The 26,034-nt window shown below is 46.5% G+C and overlaps 1 protein-coding gene across 9 annotated transcripts in view; it reads left to right on the forward strand.

Moving 5' to 3' along the window:
- CSNK1G1 (casein kinase 1 gamma 1) overlaps positions 1-26,034 on the forward strand; it is a 112,857-nt gene that overhangs the window by 71,296 nt on the left and 15,527 nt on the right. For 6 of the 9 annotated variants that reach the window (XM_035899352.1, XM_035899351.1, XM_035899355.1 and 3 more), the window contains 6 exons: positions 9,525-9,676; positions 16,819-17,053; positions 19,208-19,293; positions 21,413-21,497; positions 23,634-23,782; positions 25,342-25,446. In XM_035899352.1, coding sequence (XP_035755245.1) covers positions 9,525-9,676; positions 16,819-17,053; positions 19,208-19,293; positions 21,413-21,497; positions 23,634-23,782; positions 25,342-25,446 — 812 coding nt within the window. Of the gene's footprint in view, positions 1-6,341; positions 6,559-6,589; positions 6,735-9,524; positions 9,677-16,818; positions 17,054-19,207; positions 19,294-21,412; positions 21,498-23,633; positions 23,783-25,341; positions 25,447-26,034 lie in introns of those variants that run through there. The other 3 variants (XM_035899357.1, XM_035899356.1, XM_035899358.1) reach the window with 3 other exon arrangements.

Below are 26,034 nucleotides of genomic sequence, written 5' to 3' on the forward strand. Positions count from 1 at the left end.
GGACCCCCGCGGCTTTCCAAGCAGGTCTCAGCACAGCTGGGGGACGACATGTAGGGCTGTGCTGCCAGGAACGCTGCCTGGATTCTCCCACCAGTCTGGCACATAGAAGCTGGCCAGCTTCAGCTGCCTGAGCGTCATCTCTCTCCTGAGCACCCAAAGCAGGGGCTGCTGCCCTTCTCTCTGATACCATTGTCTGCTTTATCCAGCTAAATTGGACCAGTCTGAGCCGTCATCCAAGACCCAAATGCCGTTGGATCAACAATGAATACCGCCTGTACGTGCCAGTTTTGCCTTACGTCGCTGCGCCATCCTGGCAAGAGCGACTCCTGGTCACTGCATAGAGACGTGGGTTGCAGCTGAGCTGTAATTCAAACTGTCCGATCCCTCTGCATTATCATCACGGCAGTTTCACCCCATTTTGCAGCTTAAAGTATCATTTAACTCACGCTATAGATTTTTGGCATGCGAATGGGGAGGAAGTAGGGAGCCGGTAAGAGCTCTGCCTCTAGCTGACAGTCTCCAATGGAGATGAGCTGGTGAAGGGCAGGGGCCACCTGGGACTTGGTGCGATCAAATGAAAATGTTTTTCTGGACAGCAGAGGAGCAATTCAGCACAAGTCTTTTATTATTGCTGCTCTCTTAGCGTTTTTCATCTGCCAAGAAGTAGCTTCTTCCTTGGCAGTGATTCTGGAGTTAAATTTATATGCTGCTGCGCGCTGTCTTGCAACCGAGAAGTTATGTTGTTGATTTTTCGTAAGCTTCCCGCAGATTATACCTGTAACGTGATTAACATTTATAACTTGTTCCCAAAGGAAAAAAAATGCGATCACAGAACATACCCTTAAGTCATCTCAACTTCTCTTGTTACCTGGTTAAAATGTAGGAGTCAAAACCTGCTACTCAATTCCCTTGCAGCAGGCAGAGCTGACCCAGTGCAAGAACTGAACGGCCAAGGAAAACTGAACAGGAAAACCATTTCTCTTTGGTATTAAGCAGCAGAACCGAGTTGTCCATCGCAGGTGTGATCTAGCTTTGCGCTGACTGGCAAAACTCACCCAGCGCGGTGACCTGCAGCGTAGCAGGAGGTCACATTTTTCTTGTGAGATCTGTCGCGCAGGAGCCGTGGTCCCAGCTGCGGAGGCTGCTGACAGCGCCCAGCTGGTTGAACAGCGTGGAGCCAGTGGGTGAAGCGATGTACACCTTCAAACCGCGAAGCCGAGCGTGGAGGTCAAAAAGCAGCCTGGGGAGCTGGCTCGGGATGTGGCTGTATTTTAATTACACAAGAGCTTTTGGGGCAAATTCCACAGCCTTCAGTAAGCTGCTGTAACCCCTCACTTAACCTAAGGAATTAAAAAACTGCAGCACTGCAGCTTCTTGACACCTTTCAGCAAAAAGCCGGGCTCCGCCGAGTGCACAAAGAAACCCAGAAAGCAAAGCAGGAATAATTATGTGAAACGAAACCTTTTGATATTTTCTGCCACCCTTGTCCTTGTATCGCAGGTGTGTGGGAAAAGGTCAACAATTAAGCTAGAACTTAAGCTTTTTGGAGTGGTTTAATACAACTCTTCTAGAGTTCTATACTGTTTTGGTCCTTCTCTTAAGGCGTTGTCTTATGTGCTAGCTGCCATCATCACTGGAACAAGCGATCGTTGCAAAAGGGTATCTTGGTATAAAATCCAGCAGTAACGTGGAGATTCAGGTGCAGTCATTTCCCTTGAGCCCTCAAAATGTGAATTCAGCCTGCCAAAACTTGCCAAAAAAGCTATTTATTCTGTTGTGCTTTGTTCTTCTGTCTTTGTCAAGAATTGAAACAATTTCACTTGACCATAGTTTACTCGCTACAGCTAAAAAACTGCCTGTGAATGGGTGTTTTGGGGTAAATTTCCCAGATTTTGAAAGCCTTCCTGCAGCTTAAGCCTTTCCAGCTAGGGCTGAGTCTCCTCCCAGTCTTTTCTTATTCTTGTGAATACAGATGTGAACATCCTCTTGGTACCCTCTCTTAAACAGCTTCTTCCTTTGTGTACGCGAAGAGTTGTTTGATAGCATCAAGCCACGATACCAGGAAAACAGCTTGTATGACTCCAGGAAAATGAAATGCCACCCCATTTTAATAGTACAACCATCGTGAAAATTGTTTTTCTGCAACTGAAGTAAAAATCAAATCGTTTGGATTTGTACCAGCAGCAAGAACAAATATGTTCTTCCTTCTGTCTTTCCTATGTCTGGTTTTCTTCTGTTCCTTTTCCCCTACCTTTTTTTTTTTTTGTCAATTCAGATACTAACAAGCTACTCAAAACACAGCAGGGATTCAACACATCCTGTATATCCCGAGAAGAGGCACAAGATACGTGGGGTTTCTGGAGTGAAGCTGGAGCCTCAGAGTCTGTGCAGAAGCCATGCTTCTATTGCAGACTCGTTGGAGTTGAGAGTAGCTCTGCCTGCTCACAGCTTGTACACAACTGTTGTGCCGTTGTGTGCCGAGCGTCATCTCTTTCCATTAAAAGCTTGGCCTGCTCTGCAGTCATCAAGGGAGAAGGGATGGATAGCTGTGTCTCTTCCACATCCAAGGGCAGAGGAAGCACCTTGCTCTGCCTCTTCCCCCCTCTCAGCAGTGGCTCCGCGCCCTTCTCGCCTGCTGATGGGCTTTGAGCAAAAAGTCCTGCCACAGCTACTCCTGCTGGGCAGCAACGCTGGAGCATTTGGCATTTGCTAGAAGGGAGATGATTCACTGCCTAACCAAAGCAGGAAAAAGATGTGAAAAGCTGGCAGGGGAGAGCCGAGTGTCTGGCAGCAGTCGGAGCAAACAGAGCAGGAGGATGTTCAGGGGGAGCGTGAGTAAGAGGAGCTTGTAATGACACTGTAAAGGGCTGCTGAGGTGCCATCTGGAATAGGGTGAGCAGTTGCGAAGGAGATATCTAGAATAAATGGGGCTGGGAGCAGGGAAAGCCAGCACAATGGCCAGTTGAGCTCTGAGGAGGTGGCTGCTGCGGCCACCCTCTCTGCTGCTTTCCTAGCTGGGCTCTGAGCAAGGGAGAGGAGCAGCTGGGATAGGTTCTTGCTAAGCGATGCTCTGCTGAGTGCTGCTTTTCCCAGAGGAGCCAAAGCCAACGGTGACCCAGCTGCCTCCCAGCAGCATCATGGGGAAGCAGGCAGGAGGCGGTGGGATGCTGCTGAATGCTCTGGACAGGTCCGGTTGCTCTTCGCCCTGTTCAGATGAGTGAGAGAGAACTAGAGGTAAATCATGGGCTCTGAAACCAGAGTATCAAAGCTCAGAAGAGGAAGGAAATTATCCAGGAGCTTTACGGTCACAAGGTGGGCTGAAAACCCTCGTGATTCCCAAGTGCATTGATAATCTCTCTGATCCCCATCGGAGCGGTGGGGAGTTGCTGTGAGTGCATCCATCCTCTGACTGCAGTCACTGCTGAGTCCCAGCAGCTCTCGAGCCCTGCTTCTGTATGTTGATGTTTTTGTGTGTGCGTGTTGGGTCAGCTTACTATTTCTAGGTCGTTCCCCTCATCTGATGTCAGTTCAAGGTTTGTAAAGTCTTGGAGTGATTGGCAAGATTGCGGCAGACCCTGTGCCATCACCCCCTTTTCCACCCGCAACGCAGCTGCCAGTGAGTTTGTGCTAGAGTCAGAAATTGCATTTTCTGCTTGTTTTCCTTTGTATCTCAACTGCTGGGTGTTTTCTTATAACAAGCAAGGGAAAATATTCTCAATCGCCCAAAATCTCTGTCCTTCCCCAAACTCCCCTGCTTACGGTTGAAGGTGAAGGGCTGTACTGAAAAGCTTTCACAGTAAAAAGCTTTGAAACAAGACAACTCTGAAACATACGCCATCGAATATTTGAAGACCTTTGGGGTAACTTTATTCCAAGTAACAAGCCTCTCCTAACTTTTCTCCCCTCTTTCTATCTTTGAAACAGATTATTCAGAACTCTGATGGTCAGAACAAGGCTTTGTAGTTCCAGCTCATAGACATAACCCACTGACCAACATATTCGGGTAGATTTAAACCTACGGTCGCATGTTTTAAGAGGTTAAAAGATGCGATCTTGGTCCGGTCGATGCAGATAGCAAAGCTTCTGTTTCAGCCAGGATTTTATTCCAATTTGAAAATTAAGAGAAGGGTAGATCCTCATTAGTGTAATCAGCTTAAATGGGCTGACTACTCTAAAGCAATTTGTTTAATTTGTTTGGAACATGTTTAATTTTAGCTATAGATGTTCAGCTCTCGCGCAGTTGCTATTTATGCTGTTTATCGTGTCATTTTGTGTTCTGTCATTTGTAAAAGCTCTGAATGAGAATTCTGTGACAATCTACGTCCCATTCATCTGTGCCGCTTTAAAATCATGCAGAACTTTTTGTGCACTAATGCTGCTGTCATGTCTCTGCATCCATTTCTGACAAGAACAGTTCTTGCTGCTCACGTAGGGTGTGGTTTTGCATTGAGCCTCAGCCATTCATTTGGCGTTAGAGTGTTCCCCCCCGCCCTCTGTCTTTGAGTGTCTGATTTGGGGTCCCTCAGGAGTGTCTCCCCTTTGCAGTAGAGCTCAGCTTTGAAGCCTGCATGAAGGGAGGTTATTAAATTCTTCTGTAATTCTTCTTGAAATTGAAGATACCAACTTCTCTTTCTTTGGCCACACCACATCTAAGGGCAGTGGAAACCAACTTCCCATGGGAGCAAAAAAAATTGGTGCTTCAGAATTCACCGGTATCATTCACTTTCCACGGGCTGTGGTTGTCTTCTGGTGATTTGATGTGTGGGGACTTGGCTTTTGCACCTCCACTGATGTCAGTGCCACTTGCTACCTTGTCTCTCCTTGGGTGTATTTTGGGCTGCTTATGCTGTTATGCGAGGTTTATTCGTTGCCTCTCATGCTGCTCTTGTACAGAGCGTCAGTACATACTCTCTGCCACAGCAGATGGTTTCCGCTTTCCATGCCTTCCACGTGGGGCAGATGCTGCAAAATCAGATTTCCCTTGGACGTAACCTTTGACTGGCATCTCTCTGCCAGTCACCATTTCATAACCCGTCCTGGAAATAGCTTTGGACTGTCTGTATGACTTGTGCATCTGATGCCTGGGCTAACATGGCTTGTTGGAGTATGCTGGATGTCTGACGAGTTGTTAGGGCCGTTAGTCATGCTGTAAAGCCTGTGGCAGCAGGACCGCACTCCTTGAATCAGCCAGGATAGTTGATCTTGAGATGGAAATTTGCCGAAAGGTGTAATTCCCTGATGTGAATCCCAATCAAATGAAGTTCTCTCCTAGAGCAGCGGTCTCGCTGTTTGTTACTGTTTCTGGTCTTGCATTCAAGCTCAATCAAACAGCAAGCTTTTCTGGGGGTTGATCCAACTTATTCCTCGGCCACATGAGTGCAGGGAGGTGTGGAATGGGTGAGGGTGGAGTGAGGATGGGACGGTCCCTTTTGGTGTCAGCCCGCAGGAGCATCCTGAGTTTTAGCACCTCAGGAAACCCAAGGCCGGAGTTGTGTGGCTGTGCGAGAGCACGGCAGAAGCAAAATCTGAGTTTTCAGCTTTGATATCTGCCTTTGCTCTTGATCCAGCCACGATGCTTTAATCTCCCAAATGCTATGCTAGGTTTTTGCTGTGCTCAGCTTGAATTTTTTCCAAGACATCGCACTGCTGAAATAGCAGAATATGCCTGTGGATTCCAGTGCAGTGATCAGTCTGTGTTTATTGGGGTGATAAACTTTCCACGAGAGCGAGGGTGGAGTGGGCCCTTTTGCATACAGTCAAGCCAAATCACTCAGCAGCAAGATGGAAGCCATTATGCAAATTCAGATGATTTCTGCTTTTTCTCCAAAGGAGAACCTGCACGTGTCGTGCCTGGATTTTCTTGCTTTAATACGTTGCTCGTGTTTAATGCCATGGTGAAATTCCTTTTTTAGATGTTATTTCATATATTAACTGCATTAAACTGATCATGGTTTGTATTTCAAGTGTTGAGTTGTACCTTTGAATCCTCAAGAGGAGACCTCTCCTCTGCCCATGGCTTTTTGTCTTGCACTCTCTGGATCCAGAACTGTTCATCTAGGACAGACTTTTACAGCACCGTGGTTTTGTTTGACCTCTTCTGTCCTCTGCCGACACAATTGTTCACCATTAAAAACCTCAAGTTCAACTGCCTAGACAAAAGATAATTTTTCCTTAATCAATCTGTTTTGTCAGCAGCGGCCTTCATGATATTTGTGGAGTTCCTGTGGTTCGCCATGGCAATGGACTTGGTGGGACCAGGACACGTTGCTTGTTGCTGAAATAGCACTAAGCTGCATCCTGAATTATGCAGATGGGCTGTGATTAAATAAAATTTGATGCAGCTTTTCACAGGCTGTCCCTTTGAAGAAGAAGGGGTCCAGAGATGCCTGTATCTCAAGTTTGCAAAGAAGCACCCTGAAATCATCGAGCCTCATCTGCCCACTTGGATCCTGCAGGCATCAAGTCTTAATATTTGCATCAAGCTTACAACTCCGCTTCTGAGCTTCGCCCCTTCCTAAAATGATGGTAAACATTGGCTTGCGTTTGAGCGAGCTGAGGGTGCATTACCTCATAACTTTATTTCAGTTACCGGTGTGGAGCTGAGGAGCCCTGCCTTGGTCTGGGAGGCTCTGAAGGGTTTGTCAGCGATGCTCCTTTGGCTCTAGGATGTGTGAGCGATGCAGCCTGGGTCTGAAAAAGAGATTACAGAATTTTTATTCTAGCAAAGCCAAGAGGTAAGCTCTTGACTGCAGAGCTGGCAGCAGTGCTGCTGAAAGCCCTCAGAGAAAAATCAAACCCTAAAAATATGCCTGAAACTAGTAACTACCCCTGTAGGCTGGCACTTAGGATGCTTTTTTTTAATGTTCTTTGCCACAGCTTCACCTTGCAGGAGCTCCCACCTAGACCAGAGCCTTCCTGAGGTTTAAAGCTGAGAATGGTTCTCCAGGCTCACGGGGTACTCTTGGCTCGTAAGGGTTTGAGTGGGTAAAGGTAACTCAAGGGGTTAGGACCCCAAAGAGCGCTAAATAGCTGCGTTGCTTCCTTTCCTACATGAATTCTCCATCTTTTGAGTCTTGCTGCAATTTGTCTTCCTGGTTCTTACATCCAGTAGGAATTTTATTTTATTTGCAGTGCGCTCTCTTAGCCAAGTAAGGCTGTAAATTGACTCCTTTCCCCCTGCTCTGGGAATGGGATTCTTTGCCTTCCTTAAGAGCCTTTCTGCAATTTTATTCTCCCGTATGCCTTAATTAGCACACTCCTAATCCGAGTGGTTTCCTTCCTGATTTGCACTTGTCAAGACTCTTTTCCTGAGGTAGAAATTGTGGTAGAAGCACTCACTCTGCGTCTGTGTGTGTGTATATATATGTGTGTATATATATACATATATATATCTCCTGAATTTATAATGGTCTCAGTTTTAAACTTCCCATAGAATATTCTGTTACTCTCTGTTGTTCTTCTGTTATTCTTTAAAAAGTAGAGATTGTGATCTTGGTATTGGAGGTAATGTAGCTAAGTCCTCATTGGGTTTTACTGAAAACTCAACAGCTGACCATGAGTTACTTCAAGAGCTATTCAAGCCTTCAGCGCTAAGCTGGAGACATTAAATTATCATTCCTGTTGGTTTGGGGACATTTGAAAATGTTTCGGAGCTGCCTGGGTCACATCCCATCATTGTTCAGCTTTCTGAATTGCTTCTGCATCAAACCACCCTATTTTCTTAGAGGACTTAATTGCTCTTTGTGCTTCCTAAGCCAGGAAGCCTCCCCAGACCAGGCTGGGTTAAGTGTTTCACACAGGACATAAAACTCTGGTTAGACTGGGAATTCCTGTGAGACTCTGTAACATCTCATTAATGCCTCCTCATGACTGATACCCAATATGATTCCCCAAGCATGTGAGCTAACGAGATTAAAACCATCCTACAGCAATCTTTGTCAAGCTGTGTTTTGTTCCTTTTTAGTAATACATAGGAGTGTAACTTCTGTAATATTTAAGCTTTACTAATCTCAGCGGTGCATTTCTTGTATTGTTGGCAACTTGATGAGTGCCATTGGGCAGATTAACGAGGCTTTCTGAAATCTGTAGAAGGACTTAAAGTTATTACGTGGCTGACACGCTCCAGCCTTAGTGTTTCCCTGCGCTGGGCTGGGCTGCCCGAGCATGCCGCAAAGCAGATACAAAACCACGTAGTTCCACATGCAATTTAGTTCTGGTGTCTAATAATTAGTGAGGTTTTTTGCTACCTTTAATACTGATCTCTTCTGTAAATACAAGGACTTAAAACATGCCGTAAAATTTATAATCACTGTCCTTTGAGGTCCTGTACTATATAATTTACAGACCTCAGCCTGCGTGTGTAGTAGCGCTCCCAGTGCCGAGCCTTCACACTGAATAGCAGGATGTCATGCCTTTGTGTATTTGAGCAGAGATGTTGTTTTGACGTAGGACAAACCCCCGAATTTCAAAACAAAAACCCTGCCATTGTGGTTTGGAACTGCTTGTGAGATGTAGACTGAAAATAGATTTTTTTTTTAAAAAGTGTTGCACAGCTTGATACTGATGCCAGGATGCCATGCACCTGTGCTAGACGCCGAGTAGAAAAAATTGCAGTTAGCCCCAAAATTAATTTGCCCTATATGGGCTGCTCTGATTTTTCTTTTTCACTAAAGGGTGATTCAGGGAGCTCTGTGCAGCTCAGTGAGTGTTCAGACACTGAGGCTGGTTTTTTCCCTTTTCTCCTGGTGCCTTTCAGGAAGCCAATCCACGCAAAAAGCCACTGTCAGCTGGGTATAAATATTGCATGCTCTTGCCGAGAAATCTGTTGCTGAGCTGTTAGGTGGGAAGGGTGGGCTCTGGCTCCTACCAGTTGGGTGTTGAGCGTTTTGTGTGCAACTTACAGCAAAATGGGTGGCACATATGCTTAACGACTATGATTGCTTATTTTTACGTGGTGATGGGTCAACATTTAAGTCTTTGCTCTTTTTTAAAGGAAAACCTTTTTTTTTTTTTTCCTTTCTCATCAGTATAAGAGCAAACTTTGTGTAAGGTTGTGCTGAAAAACTAAGGCTATGTATTACCGTGGTTGAAAAAGCAGCCCTATTTTGGACATGCCTCATTTTCTGCAAGGGCTATCATCTTCCTAATTGCTCAGATGAGTGCCAGCCCACATTTGTGGTTGTAATCTGCCTGGTGCTTACTGCAACGTAGGGAACTCTGTGTCTTGTTCTTTAAGTCCAAGTGTTTAAGCTGCCAAAGCTAAACGCTTTCATGTGGTCGTGTTACTGCTTTGAAATCCATTTGTCTGTTCAAGGCTGTAGCTGAGCAAAGCCTCCACTGATTTGGCCTTCGGTTCATTCACAGTGTGTGCTGAAACTTATTTGCTTGCTGGGTGAGATCAAACAGAAAGGACACTCAGGAGGTTAAAATAAAGGCTCTGCCCAGCAAAAGATTTACGCACAGGAGGAGGAAGGGTATTAACGTCGTCCCATTGACTGATTTTGATTCTCTTCATATTCTTCCAGCTGAAGGCCTGCCCCAAGTGTATTACTTTGGACCGTGTGGAAAGTACAACGCCATGGTACTAGAGCTGCTTGGTCCTAGCTTGGAAGATTTATTTGACCTCTGTGATAGGACATTCACTCTGAAGACGGTATTAATGATAGCCATCCAGCTGGTGAGTAACAGCAGGCAGGGCTCTGCCCAGCACCTCCGTGATGCCAACTCATGTTTATGTCAGTCCTGGGTTAGCTGAAGGATGGGGTGGGTACAGTATGAGGTTCAGGTGTGTCTGTTGCTTGGATAGAGAATCTCCTTCCATTGAAGAATCATAGAATGGTTTGGGTTGGAAAGGACCTTCAGAGATCATCTAGGACTAACCCCCCTGCCATGGGGTGTCCAACCTGACCATGAACACTTCCAGTCATGGGACATCCACAGCTTCTCTGGGCAACCTCTTCCAGTGTTTTACCACCCTCATCATGAAGAATTTCTTTCTTATGTCCAATCTAAACCTAACATCTTACAGTTTAAAAACTTTGCCCCTTGTCCTGCCCCTGCAGGCCTTGGTGAAAAGTCTCTCCATTTTTCTTATAAAAGAAAGCTTCTCAAGTTTGAGAGAAACTCGTCCTTATGAAGGCAAGGTCAAATTATGCTTATAAGCAAACTTGCTCCTTGCGTAGCAGAACCAGTGAAACTGGATTCCTATGGACTCGCATTCTGTGTCCCCTACACACCCCTGCCCCAGTATCTACCCCAGCTCCTTCCCTCTGACTGGACCTCCCCCAGAACACCTCATTTCTTACCCACTCCCCAGGACACAGGGAGCACAGCAACCTCCCACACTCCTACCAGTTTTACTGGTTTGGTGCCATCAGGCTGCTCATGGACTGAAACCTCTCAGAGCAACGGGAGCTGAGCTCTCCTTAGCCAAAATACCAGCGTTTAAGGTTATGCCTTGGTCAAACTTGGTCAAAATTGGCCAATGGGTTTAAATGGCTAACAGCTGGAAAATAATAGGTCTATGGGCAGCATCACAGAGCCCCTAATTTGCCTGAAAGGGAAAGGAAACCAAGCTGGAAGTGGTAGCTTGGATTTGCATTTGCGTTAAAAGTGGACAACGTGAAAACCGAACGTACTAAACACAGTGACTGAACTTCCACAGGTCGGTAGGGCCAATCAGGTACCATTTCAGTGTGGCTTTCTGTTTTTCAACCTGTGGTCTGCAGATACCCAAGTGGCCCAGCAGCATTGGGACTGTATATTCACATTAACAGATCTGTGGATAAAAGTGTTGAAGGAAAGAGAAGAAGGTAGGGTATGAGGAACACAATCCGTTCTAAATAAACTGAAGTTTGCCACAGCAGAATCTCAAGTGGAAAACTGAGGTCACAGATGCTGAAGTTTGAACGGCGCCTGCCTGGTATTGGGTTCATGAAATTGTCCCCCTATGGCTGTGCAGTGTAGTTTTCTTGGCTTTGAGTGTTCCTTCATCAGTGGAAAAGTAATTTATAGTATTTTTTTTGATTAAATCAAGCAGCATCAGATGGCAAAGCCTTGGATATAGCTTGTATGACCTTTAGGTTGTAAAGATATAAATTTATTCCCATGAGACTGCTGGGGAAATCAGGATTGTCACAGCGGTATCCATCTGCCTTTTGCCAAGCCCTAGGGTTGCAGATGAGTTCTGTACTTGGACAGTCTTCACTGGCATCATCTGCTGATCTTGTGACCTCAAACAATACTGGTACCAGTTTGGAAAAACGGTGCTTAGGGCGATGCAGGGGGACACCACAAGCAGTCACGAGTGGAGGAGTTGATGTTCTCCAAAAGGAGCAGGCAGTGCTGCCCCTTTTTCCATGGGGACATGTTTTAGGACCTTTCCAATCTTCTCAGGAAGATTATGTGAGTTACCAGCTTGGAGCATATGCATTTAAGGAGACAGATTTAGCATCTTCAGGTGTGCCCTGGGAGGTTTCCTGGGAGAAGGGCTCACCTGGCTCTTGGAGAAGTGTTTTCTGAAGGGGCTGGCACTTACTGCTCAACTGGAACGAAAACCCTTTGCTCCAGCCACAAGGCTTTTGGGGAAATTGTCTTGGATTCATCTTAGTTCCTACGCTAAATCATTGCCATCACTGTGTAATGCTCCAGTGTCAGACACGTCAGAGAAGGAAAGCTGGACTGTCAAATTCCGTGGGTTCGCCTCCATAAATTATGTTTTGCTCCTGCTTTTGACCAGCCAGGCCTGCTTAAGCTGATGGAGTTCTGACCGCAGGTGTGAGGAGACATAAGACTGCACTGCCAGAACCCAGTGTGTTGCACAAGCAGAGCTTCTCTCCCCTGATGCTTGACACGCCTGTCAATGAAGCCTAATATCAGTGGAGACTTCCAAAAATGTGAGTGGCCCCGTGCCACCCAGACAGCAGAGAGGAGCACCCTGCCCTGAGTGAGGGACAACTCAGCACTTGCAAAAAACTGTTACTCTCATTCGGTTCTCACCAAAAAGTCATGAAATTTTATATATATATATATATACACAATTTTTTTTTTAAGCCCAGGAAGACCACCCAAAGGTGGAGCAGTGCTACTTGTCTGGGAAGCTGCTCTGTGTCATGGAGCTCGGACAGCTCCCAGGAGATGACCCCAATGCTGGGAGTCACCTTTGCGTTGCCTCTCCTGCCTTTGGGCTTGCTTCCCTCTGGAGAGGGAGGAAGGAGAGGTCTGCTGGGGATGTTTTTGCACACATTTGAGCAGCAACGCTGGCGGCCCTGAGCTAGTGGGATGTTAAGTGTCCACCCCTTTGTCCCCTAGACCTTTCTCCCCTCATTTGGATGTAACGATCCCCACATCTTTAAGAGCGTCCAGTCCCTTCTCTGCTGTTTGTGTGGTTCCTTGCTCTTGCCCGCCACAGGCTCAGCCCGGCAGCAGCCAGATGCTGCTTTCAAGGTCCCATTTAGCTGCCTTCCCCCCTCCTCTCCTTCCTTAAGCCTGACCACTGCTGCCATGCATCTCCAACACATCTACATGTGTGCTGCATGCTAAAACTAGTCAGGAACTTTGAACGCAGTGTGGTGGCACTTGATCTCCTTTTTTTTTGTGTCCAATGGTCAATTTTTAACCAGAGGCATCCCTGAAAAATGTTTTTTAATAAGCGTATGTGCTTGGCTGGTCTTACTTAGCTTGATAGGTAGCAGTGTCTCAGGGCTGGAGTGGATCCTTTAACTCTACAGATGTTAGAAGAAAAGCCCTCTAGGAGAAACAAATATATCATCATTGTTTTAAGGAGTGTTGCTTGTGATTATGGGAGAATCTAAATGTGGTTTTACATTAGGAAGACTCTCCTGGCTGAGGGATATAACAACTCAATGATAATGAGTCTTCAAGAAGGATGAGCCTGTTTTGGAGTCTTTTCAGGTGATATGACACAGCAGGAAAGTCTGCCTTGGCAGGGGGATGAGCCACACCGCCCACAGGTTTGTCACTAGGCTTGCATGTTCTTCTGGTAAGCGTGCGTTGTGTTCAGAGCTGTGGCAGCAGCTTAACAAACACAGCCTGAGTCGAATCAGAGGCTCTCTTGGTCTCATGCACCGTTTCATACCTCTCAGTGAAAACTTGCATTGGAGGAGTCCTCTGGTTTCCTTCCCTGGTGGAAGTTTTCCAGCTCTGTTACTGCTGTAACTTGTGCGTCTCCAATGCTTCAAGTTTCTCTGCTAAGAGCATCAAACTGCAACTGCTTCTTCTATCCTCCATGTGCAGCTGAATAGATCAAGTGGTTGATGTTCCTGAACGATGCACAGCTTGGCAATTAAAAACGTGTTCACTAAAGCCCGTGAATCAGAAGTCATCTTAGGGTTTGACTCGGTGTTTGGACTGGGGGAGGATGTTTTGTATTCTACCTGCCGTTCTTCACTCTTGTCCAATGTGTACAATGCTCATTGATAACTCAGTTTTGTCAGGAGTAAATGTTATTTTCACCCTTGCTGTACGTGCTTGCTGTCAGCAACGAGGCCTGTTGTGCCAGGCACTGTGCAAATACTTTGGGCTGTGATCTGGACCAAGTCATGGTGAAGGTTTTTTACTCATGACCATCAAAATCGTCTTCCGTAAGAGACGCCAAAAGAGCCTTTAAAGAGGAGGCATTTTTAATCTCTGCTGATTCAATCTATATTCAAGCAGGTGATATGTGGAAGAATGGCTCAGATTTATCAGGAGGGCCTAGAGAAGGGATTGCCAGCAAGAGCAGCTCTTCAGGAGTTACCTTTTTGGGCAAAGAGGGTTTGTTACGCTTGCTTCCTTGACAGGAGAAAGGAAAATAGGAGCATGGGTGTCTTTGGCACCTGGTTAAATGTCACAAATACCCTCTCATTTCTCAGCTGCAGCACGGGGTCCTGCTGTGTTCCAGGGGATGCTCTCCTTCCCAGGGGTTTCTCCAACATCTGAAATGGAGATCTGTGGCTCCAAAGAGCCTGCCATGGCCATGGAAACCCTGCTTTAACTTGCAAGCAGTCTCCCATCCACCCCTAGGCTTCCTGGACCCTGTGACAAAATGCCGGAGTCTGTTCTTATTCCTGCTAAAGTAACAGGGCAGATGTTCACACTGCTTTGTGGTCACGCTGCTTTTCCAGTGTAAAAGCAATTCCGACAGTTAGTCCTAGCTCCTTGTGGGGTTTCTCTGTCCATAGAAGAATTAATGCACGGACATTAGAGCCTGTAGTTCAGACAGAAAAGGAGTGGGCACCCTGTCTGTGTATCCTGCACACGTATGCAGTGGGAACTCCACTTCTCTTCTTCAGCTCTGTGATGGTCTGAGTCAGGCCGAGGTCGCGCTACACCAGCCCTGCTCATTTCTTCTTGGGCAGCAAGCCTGGAAGAGCAATGCAACACAGATAGTCCTCAGCTCCCCGTCACTAGCAGCCATGAGCAGGGTGAGTCTCTTGTCAGGGTGGATAAAGTGTGGAGGCTACGCTGGGAAACATCTCTCTGAATTGGAGAGCACTTTTCAGCCATCGTTGGCTGTGCGCAGCTCTCCGGCAGCACATCACGAAGCATCCAGGCAGGTGGAAGTAAAGAAAAAAGGATATAAATCATCTGTGTGTGTGTGGCGGAAGCAAAAAAAGCAGGTAAATAAGTATCTTCAAGTGCTGCTGGAGTGTGTCATTGCATCTGACATCTCAACTCTCCAGGCTGTTGTCCTGGCTAGTACAACTTGCTGTGAGGTTTTAAGGAGCAAAACAAAGCCCGCTTTTTTTCAGATTGTGTGTCATTGCTGTTGGCCATTTCAACAACTGAGCTGCTCTGGTAGAAGAGACAAATCACGTGAGCCAGTCAGGCTCTGTTTGAAAGCTCATTATGTATGGAGAGGCAAGGAAACGCTTTGTTCCAGTTTTAAGGGTTGCATCTTAATTTGAATTGCTTCCCGACGTACCTTTTTGTCTTCCAGCCTGCTGCTGTGTCCTGTAGGTGATTCAAAGCGTGAAGAATGGCTGAAGTGCAGAGCATCTGCTCTGTTCTGCATCATCCTATAATTGATTAGAAATAATGGCTGTTAGCCGTGAAACCCATTTCCTCAGCGCGTTGAAATAAATCACTGCTTAGAGGGGAGGGGAATAGCAACATGTTCTGTTGCCTTCTTTGAAGAGCCTTTGAGCAAGTCCTGTTTTTTAAGACTGATTCACCTGCAGTCAATTTTCTCCTGTCTCCAGCCCTCCCTGGGCAGCATTTTTTATTTTGTAAGGAGCGCTGCCCCTCCTGCCTGTTACTTCTTTTCGAGCGGTGGAAATGCAGCAGGTTTTCCTTAAAAACAGGGTATCTAATAAACCTCTGGGAGCAGGATGGAGTGATCACGTGCGCACAGAGCTTTCAGCCAGGTGCGGATCCAAGATCTGGAAAGAAAAAGACAGGTCTGGGTTTGCCAGCTGAGGATGTGTCTGGATTCGGAGTGAGAAACCAAAGAGCGGTCAGGGTCTGTTGGCCCAGTGGGCCTTGTGGTCGAGTAAGCGGGTTGGTTGGAAGAACAAGCATGGGGTTCCTGCTGCCTGGGCAGCTGCTCAGCTTGGGGATCAGCTGGTTTGGTGATCCCAAGCGGGGGGAGCTCCAGCCTGCCCCATGCAGGAGGTGCGGAGCTGTCCTGCCAGTATTGACCCAGTGCAGAACTGCTCAGGAACCAGTGATTCCCACAGGGAGCTCCCTGGGGGGTGACCAGCTGGTGGATCTCACCTTAAACATTCACCAAGTCCAACAGCATCACGTTGTGAGGTCCACCGCATCAGCGCGGCAGTGACTTCTGCGGACTGACGCTTGTTAATGCAAGATCTGGAGCGTGTGAGAGCTTTGCAGTGGTTTTGTAGTGCATACAGGTAGACAGCCTTTCCAAAGAAGCATCTTGCTTAACAAAGCCACCATGTGTGCAGGGCAGCCGTGGTCCAAGACAGCCGTTAAGTGGGAGTAAAAAAGAAATTCAAAGGTAATAAACTAAAGGAAATTGTGAGTTATTTCCAATTGGAATCATATGTTAAGTTAGGAACCCAAAGGAGAAGTTCTTGCTGATCTATTTGAACTTCATCTGCCATATATTTAGTTTCCGAAGCAATATTAATGATGAGTATGTGAATAAGGTGTGTTGTCAGAGGGGAAATGGCCCTCCATCACCTTGGAAGTGAGGTTCCTGCCCTTTTACCTTCCCTCCTCAGTCACACTCTCAGAACAAAGCTAGTCAAAAACTGAAAAATATTCCAGCTATTTCTAGTTGACAACTGGTGAGATTAATTATTATTTTTAGTCAGCATTGAGGATCGTAAGGCTTCCACCCGCCCAAAAATCCCCCTCCATGAAGAATCTGGCATGTCTAAGACAACATATGGGTTGAGGGAGGAAGGTGGTAAGACACAGAGCAACAAGAGAAGGCTGTGGGCAGGGGAAGAGCTCCTGGTAACCGGTTTAGTATGTTTTAAATCAATACAAAATGGCTGCTGCAATTCCCCATGGCATCCTTCCAAGGGCTGCGTCCCATTAGTAACATTTCAGAAACAGACGTTGCAGTTTCTGTTGGGATAAAGTCAAGGGAGCACGGTGCAGTAGCCGTGGAAAGGAGGGGATGACAAATTCCTCTTCCAGATCTGCATTGGAGGATGCAACCCAGCTCCGATCATAACTTCTGCCTCAGTTTGCTCCATCTGTTGCGTTTCTCATAGAGTAGCGGAAAGCTGAGATCACACCGAGCAGAGGCTCAGTGATGGGCTAACAAAACCTTGCTGCCTCATTAGCCAGGAGGGCGTGGTAGGTGGTCTGCTCACGAATAACTTTTGCCTCATTGCTTTGCAGATATCTCGAATGGAGTACGTGCATTCGAAGAACCTCATCTACCGAGATGTCAAGCCAGAAAACTTCCTTATTGGCCGGCAAGGCAATAAGAAAGAGCACGTCATTCACATCATAGACTTTGGATTGGCGAAGGAGTACATTGACCCGGAAACCAAAAAACACATACCTTATAGGGAACACAAGAGCTTAACTGGAACAGCGAGATACATGTCCATCAACACTCATCTCGGCAAAGGTCTGTGTGGTTGGTGGGAGCTTGCGGTGCCAAGTCTTGTAGATCTCTGATGGCAGCTTGGCTTTACGGCTCTCTTGTGCCCTTTGAGCTATTTGTAAACCTTTTGATGCCATGATGCTGTTCACAGTCATGTTTTCCCCCCTTTTGAGGAATTGAGACAGCTGAAACGTTGGAAGCCTTGTAATTATAGTTGTTATTAGGAACTAAATAACTGGTAGCAACCCTGTGCTGATAAAGGCAAGTAGGCGGGTAATAATTGCTGTAGTAAATGATGACCAAATAGATTTTTATATTAGAGCTCTGTACCAGTACCTTCTGGTTTCAGGTGTTGGAATTGGATGTTCCCTGACCTAATAATCGGTTGGAGAAAAGTAATGATTTAATGATTTTTAAACCTGACTTTCATCTCCTCTCCTCACTGCCTTCATTCATACCAGAAGATTACATTTCTGTGGCTGAAAGGCACAAAACCTTACTAAATGTTTATATTCACTAAAACTCATAAGACCAGTGAGATAATGGAATATCACTTGAGTGGCCTCCCAGCTGTGAGATCAAGGCATCATTGGCTTTCGCATCTCCTGGAGAGCTCGCTCGCTCACTCCTGGGGAGTAAGGAGGGATGAGCCCGACTTCTAATTTTGGAAAACTTCAAGAGTCAGGATGGAGGAATGAGAAGCTGCAGTGGGAATGCGCTCAGGAACTGCTGGTGCCGGGGACGTGCTCTGCAGGTGGATGTGGAGAGAAGATCTGTTTGTGTCTGAAGTACACCCTATGCCTTCTTTAGGACCCTTTTCCCTGCAGGTTTTTGCAGCTCACGCCATGGCTCATGCAGGGGAAGAGCCAGTTCTGGGCGGGTGTATTTGAGGAGGGGAAGGTTGGCTACCAGCTCTGCAGGGGCCTGTCTCTGCCCAGAGGGGTTTCGTGGGACCGATGCTTTGCTGCTGAGGCCAGCCCAGGTGGAGTCAGTCTCTTCACTCTTCAGGACTGAACAAAATAAAGGACTTCAATAGCCATTTTTTTGAAAGATGAGCGCACTCAACCATCTTCCCAAGAAGTTCATCTGCATCGTTGCACTTAAATTACGCAGGACATCCTCTTTTTTTCTTTTTTTTTTTTTTTTCCTTTTTACAGCTGTGTCAGGGTAACCTGCAGGAACTGTCATCTCGGTTCCCTTCTGCTGAGCATTCTCACCCCCAGCATCTTTTGAGGGTTAAATTTGCTGCCGTTTTTGAAGGAGAGTCAAGCTGGGCAAAGCGCTGCCGCCTTCTCCTCTTGCAGATGATGCAGCATCAGGGACAGCTCACGTGCAGTTTGTCGGTTTGTCGTGGCATGTGGCTGCGTGACTACAGCTGCTCCGGGTTGTGGCTTTGGTGCGTGTTATCTGCCTGCCAGCAGAGATTTGGAGGAGAGGAGGTTGCATCAAAGGCATCTGTGAGCCCAGTGAACCCCAGTCCACATGGTGCAGCCCAGCACAGTGGTGCTCCCATGTTGTTGTGCTCCAGATTTCTTATTCTGTCTTGTATCCTCCCTTGGGGTTTTTTGATACATTTTGGGAGATTATTTTAAAGATGCTTTTTCCTTTGGCTTGAGGCCCCTTTTTTTCATAACATCTGCATGGCAACAGCAGCAGGTGTTTCACAAGGAAACGCGGTGCTAGAAGGAGCTATTTTCGATCTGCTCTGATGTGGTGAGCTGCAGAAACAATTGGGAAAGCGTCGGCACCATGCAACATGATAGTTCCCTGCAGCACGTTGCAAGCATCCCCTGCCTGTTCCCGTGTAGTTCAGAGGAAATAACATAATCCTGCACCACGTCGCAGTTGCACCATCGGCGCTAGTGGTCCAGAGAAGAGCTGGGCAACAGCTTTATTCCTCTGCAATTAATATCCCCACCTTTTATCCACTCTATCTAAGGCCACACAGTATGTCTTACAGCTCCTGCATTACCCTATGCCTTCTAACTGATCTTTTCTTCATGTATTTTACCTTTTTTTTGTAACAGGTTCTAGGTATTTGTGCACAAGGTCTGAGCTTCAGACAGCAAGTGAACCTCCCTGGGATAACTTTATCTCAGAAATAACGTGTGGCTACTGATCAGGTCTCAGATCCATTTCTGTAGCTACAGCAATCATTTGTCATCTCTTCTATTCTAGAGCAAAGTCGTCGAGATGACTTGGAAGCCCTCGGCCATATGTTTATGTATTTCCTCCGAGGCAGTCTGCCCTGGCAAGGATTGAAGGTAGGTTGGAGTTTTAGGTTTTGCCCTTTGAAACTTCAGCTGGTCTGTGCCCAGATGAGAATCTGGTGGGGAAACATTTGCAAAATCCAGCCAGCAATGCTGTCCTGTCCTTTGTGTCCTTGAAGTCTTAATGACAGGGCGTTAGCTTTACCTACAGGAAGGATTTTAAGATAGAAATGTGTTACCTGCCACTTCAGGTTACCATTAGTTTAGCTGCATTGGTACAACTCTGGAGCAAAGATCCAGCAGAGGCAGATGAGCGGCTGGGACAGGGACGGTGGCAAGAAAACTGCTGAGCTGATGGATCAGCTTTGCTGTAGCACGAAGCTGCCCCAAGTTGGAGTGCGACCGGGACACGGTGGTTGTTTATGAAATTCCAGTTAGGGCACTACAATCCCCCAGCTGCATCTGTGAAACGTATTTATAACGGGAGCAGTTTGATGGGTTTAGACATGCAGATGGACTTCAGCTTGAAAAACTGGTTTTCTGGCAGAAGTATTGAGCTTGGCCTCCCTCCAGAGACACCAGGCGCTCAGTGCTTAGAGGTTTATGAAAAGTCATGTTCAACGTGGAGGGCTGCAAGCAATCGAGTTACAGCAACGGCTGCTAACATCCCTCAGCTGAATTAATGAGTAGCAAGTTATTTGCTGGCTCTGAAGCCATCGGTAGTTGCATCTTCACTTCTCCATCATTTTCTTGATGATTAAGCTACCGTGCTCAGCTTTGGTATTGCAGTGAGTGAAGGGATGGATTTTGATCAGGTGAGGAGAAGATTTATTAATGAAGACAAGAACTCCTGTTAGATCTGTTAGTGCTGTTAGGAAAAGGAGACAAGGTTTTGGGCTCGCAAGCTGCTTGGCAGAGTGCTGCTATGGTCAGTGGCAGCAGCTTGCGTGATAGACCTTGTTAAGCTGCTTTGTCACTATCTACGCAGGGTTAGTCTCAGCTTAGCCTTACCAGACATGTGCCAGAAACATAAAAGCAAAGGAAGGTTTTTTCGAGCATGAAAGTGATTCTGAAAGAAATCAGAATCTCTCCAACTTTTAAGTTCACACCTCTGTTAAGGGTGTGTTATTCCATTACATATTTTGTTTCTGGCTTAGTTGCACTCATCCACTTTAAATTAATCCTGTAAATTGTTCAAAAATAATTCCAGGTTTAGGCACAACTCTACAAAATTTCCTCAGTCCAGTGCTGAGCTTGATAAGAATTAGCTGACTGCTTCTTTAAGTCCTGTATTTTTTCAGCTCCAGAACAAACACAGACTCTTCAGCTTCATCTAGAATATGGCATCTTCACTCTGCTAGGTTTCCTCAGCTTATGCTTTTGGTCTCTGTTGTTGGAGCTAAAGTCTTGAGAGAACACCTTATGGTGCTAATTATGCTGCTGGCGGGTCTAATTGGCGTATTTTGAAATGGAGGCAATGGAACCTGTTCTTAGGGTGCCGGCTGGAGCAGAGTTCTCTGCTTCAAGAGGGATTTTGGTGGGCAATCTAACTGAAATTTGTTTCATTTTCTTGATGACCAGCTGTTCAATATGTGCTAAGTGATAGACACTTTGGGGGTGAAAGGAGAGGTAGGGTGGGAGTAGCATGGGATTTGGGAGAAGTGTGACTGATGTAAACGAGTTAGTTATATGGTGGCATGCTATTACACACAGTAAAAACCCAACGTACCCAAATTGCCGTTGCAATTTATCTACTTTTACGGTTGATGAAGGTGTTGAGGCTGCCAGCGGCTCTAAGCCTAGGACTGATGTGCATAGCATGGTAGTATGTGCAGCTTTATTTTCTTGTCCCATGAAAGGTTCCTCATACAGTCCTCAAGACTGGGCTGGTAAGAAATGAGCCTTATGAGACGCTAACGAGTGTCCTCGCTTACAAGCGATGAAGATCCTTGGATATTCTTTGCCAATAGCACGGAAAATGTAAAGCCAGGATTACAACAGGGTAAGATAGTGTCCTACTAGCGTAGTCTAGGATGAAGTTCAGTTACCAGTAACATCTTCTGATGCCACCCAGAATCAGAATTAAATACGTCATTTTTCTTCCCATACAGCATGTTGTTTATCACATGGTTGAACTCTTTCTCCACAACTGTTTTGTCTTTGTGTGCTACAGGCTGACACCTTAAAAGAGAGATATCAGAAGATTGGGGACACAAAGAGAAACACTCCGGTTGAAGTTCTCTGTGAGAACTTTCCAGGTAAAGCCCTGATGGGACCATTTGAGTGCGGTTGGAGGTGGTCATACCTTGTTAAATATGACAGTTCTGAGCTCCTCTGGCAGAAAGTATTTGGATGATGTGTATCCCTGATGTAGTTACTCAAGCTGGCAGACGACTGGAGCTGCCGCTATAAATTAGCAGGGCCTGAGGGCTCGTGGCTGTGGCTCAAAATGAGCATAACTCTTCTCATCAAGGAGGCTGGACAATGCTCAAGTGCCACATGTTCCTGCTTTTGCTTCTTGGCTTCCTTCCAAAAGAGGGCCTCGTTGCTTCCCCTCTCTCAAGTGACCGTGTTGGACCTACTAAGTTAATTCTTTTCCAAATGGAAGGTTTTACGGGTGTTAAAATTGTAGGTGGCCAGCTTAGAAGATGGGATGATGGGTCTGTCCTTGAATTTCACCTTCTGACAGCAGTTTTAAGGAGAGTATTACTAAAGATGTGCTTCTAGCCAAGCCCAGCACCTTTTCTCCAGTTAAACAAAAGTCTGCCTTGGAGGTAGAAAAGCAGAGTACACAGTTAAAGCCCTCCCCAGGTACCCCATGGCCTTCACAGAGTGGGGTATTTTAGGTGTTTTTTCAAATCTTGGCACCAGGGAGAGTACCCAGTCCCCACGATCAGCCCCATTCTTTTCCCAGCGTGAGGAGCAGCAAGCCTGGAAGGGGATCATTTTCGCTCTAGTCATGCTAATTCCCCAGATGTATTTGCAGCCCAAATCCACCCAGTTCCAAGCAGAACAGCTTCAGGTTGGCTGTTCTCATAATTTTCCCCAATGCTCCGTCCTCAGCGCTCAGCCATACCTGCAGGTCTGGGCTGAAGGGAGATGAGAGAACTTCTTTTCCTTGCTCACCTGAAACCTGTTGTCCTCCACCTTTCAGAGACACTAGCAGGAAGAGGGGATTACCTTTTTCTCCTCCTTTTTTGCCTCTTTTACGTCCACATGACATGCAAGCTGCAAGCCACAGACAGAATTAAGTATCGATAAGCAATGCTGGTTTTATTTTTGTTAGCTAAAGGCAAAAACCATGTTGGTATATGAGTCGTACTGCAGCACGCCAACTCACGCCTTGTACTGAGCTCTGCTCAGAGGTCCTACCTCGGCTTAGGCGCGAGCCAAGGGGCAGGGCTCCTGTTCTCTGTACATGCAAAGTACGACCCAGATGCAGGAAAGCAATTAATTAACACCAAACACTGTTCTGTGTGCACCAGGTAAATGAACCTTGGAGTCTCCCCTTTGAAGTCTTGTTTTGAATATTCAAGGCTATGATTAATGTAATGACGTTGGGAGCAGCACAAGCACTCCAGGCAGCCAGACTGTAGAGCTCCGGTTGCTGGAGCTCAGGGATGCCGCAGGGCACCTGCTGACATCTCCCACTTTCCTCCTCCAGATGACATCACTGTGGCTATGTCAAACGTTTGTGTGAGCAGACATACACATGAGCACCCTGTTGGCAGGTCCAGAGGGTTGGCTTTTATCCTACAGTGTGTTGTAGTGTTTGTTTTTATACAAATGTATGGAATAAAACCAGCTGTGGCACTCAGGTTTGAGGGTGAGCAGCAGCTCTCTGGAGCAGAGGTGGGACTTCCATCTTTGCTTGAGAAGTGTTTGAAATTATTTGCATTGCAGACTATTACTAAAAAATGCTGCTTTTATAAGAAAAGCCAGAGGTAGTACTGGCAGCCCAGGCAGTTCTCTCACAGCATGGTGCTCAATGCTAAAACACAGACCTTCATTTATAACAACGCATTCAGAAGATTTGGAATAAAAGCAGACTATTAGCAGACTTTGGGCAAGGCAGGAGGGCTCTGGATTCATCAAGCAATAAAAGACTGTGGAGTGGGTCACTGAGGGTGAAAACTTGTTGGATATCCTCAGCTTCTGTCAATCCGCATGGCTCATTTGAACTTAGTGGAGCCTGGACAACTCGCATCACTGGTGATCTGGCCCTCAGCCCAACTTTAAGCACCAACTTTGAGCCTAGTGCCATGGGAAAGCCTCGGTGAAGTTAATTGAAAAGCTTATTTCCAGTGTGTGTGTTGGCTCTGAGAGGCTTGTAAGAGATGGAGCTCGTGTGTGAGCAGAACTGATACTGCTGCTTTTGTCCCCTTTTCCAACAGAGGAGATGGCCACGTATCTCCGTTACGTTCGGCGATTAGACTTCTTTGAGAGACCAGACTACGATTATTTACGAACCATCTTCACAGAGCTGTTTGAAAAGAAAGGCTACACCTTTGACTACGCCTATGACTGGGTCGGCAGGCCAATTGTAAGTTGTCCCCATGAAATGCAGTGCCTTGCCTTCCAGGTGCTGCTTCCCCACCAGCTGGCTCTCTGGCTCTCTGTTCCTGATATTCCCAATTAATGCATGTGAGCGTAGGATCAAGTCTTTCACATCTGTTCTCTAGCTGACATGGGCCTAACATAGTGAGATGTCCTGACATTGAGTTCAGGGGGTTCCTGCACTGCATTGAGGTTTCCCTAAGGGGCAGAAGGCCCCTTCCCACCTCTTTGGGCTTGCCCTTGTGGGGCATTCAAACCTGATTTTCCCACTTCTGGCAATGAACACTACTAGACTTAATTTCTTCTAGTCTAGCACAGGAGTTGAGACCAGTATCTAAAGACATCCATCTTAAAGCAGGAGACCATACTTGCTACCTCAGCACTGAATGGTGGAAGACCTCCACCATGGTTGAGTTCTCATCGAGACATACGGGAGACCTAGGCAGGGCTCTGATGGGATGCCCAGTGAATAGTAACAGCAAACCAGTTCTAAGCTCAAAAGATCTTGGGGCTTACCCTGCTCCGGAGACTGAACCAGCTCTCTATAGCACGTGGCAAGGAAATGTGGGAGTAACCAAGCTCCATTTAGCAGTTCCATGGACCGTAATCGTGATATCATTGTGTTGCTGCTATTGTTCAAAAGCCATTTTTGCTCAAGAATACTTTGGCCAAAAGATGTGCCATTGAGAAATCTGATAGAAAAGTCTAAAGCTCTTCCGCTGGCCACCTGTCACTTGTGTTTTGTGTTGTTCTGCCGATAGCCTCCTCGCTAATGGCCAGTCACCACACTCCGGCAATGGCAAAGGCATCTGTAAATTAATTGTCACTGGTGCCAGATCAAATGCCTTCAGTGATAGACTTGGTACCGCTGCTGGTGATTTACTGTCCCAACTATATTTAGCATTACCGATGCTTACTGGGCCCAAACCAGTTCATCTTCATAAAAAAAACCATTCCCTTTATGAATCATGATTTCTCCCCTCATTTTTGTTTAATTACAAAGGCAATTGATAAAAAGCACCTTGTAAGACAAGCATGCTACTGCTGACAACTGCAGTGGTTGCTATGGAGATTTTGATGTTGTGAGCAGGGATTATGACTTTGGTGAGAATAGAGCAGATGAAGCTTTAATTTTAACATGTCCTGTTTCTATGCAAGCCTGATTTTAAAAGTGCCAAGACGATGAGATGAGGAAAACAAGTCTGTATATTTGCAGCTGTAATAATCCTATGTGAAACACATTAGGTGTGATCTGACACCAAGACACGTACCTAACTATATCTTTTTAATTAATTTTTATACAAGACATTTGTTGCTGGTATCCAGCATCAAATCACATGCCCATCAAATCACAGGGGTTTTATAGCCCTGGCTGTAATATTCCCTTGTTATTGTCAGTACCTTTGGGCAGCATTTTGATGTTTTCCTGCTTCTACCCAATGGTTGCAAGCCTGACAAGTTAGGGTCATGCATGTATGTGTTGAGAGGGTGAGCGAGAGGCATCTTCAGCATTGGCTTCATCCTAATGAGTGCCTTGTTTTCCAGCCTACTCCAGTGGGATCTGTTCACGTAGATTCTGGGACGTCCGCAGTAACAAGAGACAGCCACATCCATAGGGATCGACCATCACAGCAGGCCCTTCGCAATCAGGTGCGTTGCTCACAAATGCGCCACATTGTTTGGCACCTCTCCGAATTCCTCTTGGAGAGGAGAAGCAGAAACCGTATGCCGTTAGAGGTGGTCGGGGCTGGTTCTTACCTTGATCTTGGCAAGCACAATTCCTGCTTGATTTAGAGGTTGTGATTTGAGCAGAATTTTGCCAAAGCAACAGGTTGCTGAAATGCTGTATCGGCCAGTGGAATTCCTCGGGATTGTGAACCCAATGGAGTACAATTTGGAATGGGTCGTTATTCTGTAGTTTGTGGGTAAGCTGTTTAACTCAACTATCCAGCCCAGTCAAACTATCTGACCTGCCTGGCCAACCATCTTCCTTTGGGTGCTTTTACTCCTGGCACGTGGGCTGTGGAGTAGCCCAGCAGAGTTGTGGCAATGGCAGCCTGCCCCCAGGTGCCCTCCTCCCATGGACTGCGCGGCTGCAGTAGGGATGTGCGCATCCTGCATATGTGCAGCATGTCCTGCTCGGGGTATCCACTGCACGGCGAAGTGTTGCAGAGCATAAAGGTCTGCCAGGGTAGGGTCCCCCGGGGGAGGCTGGGCAGCATGGTCCACATGAACGGC

Source organism: Egretta garzetta, unplaced genomic scaffold (assembly GCF_000687185.1).
Source record: "Egretta garzetta isolate BGI_Z169 unplaced genomic scaffold, ASM68718v1 scaffold287, whole genome shotgun sequence".
Classification (NCBI taxonomy): Eukaryota; Metazoa; Chordata; class Aves; order Pelecaniformes; family Ardeidae; genus Egretta; species Egretta garzetta.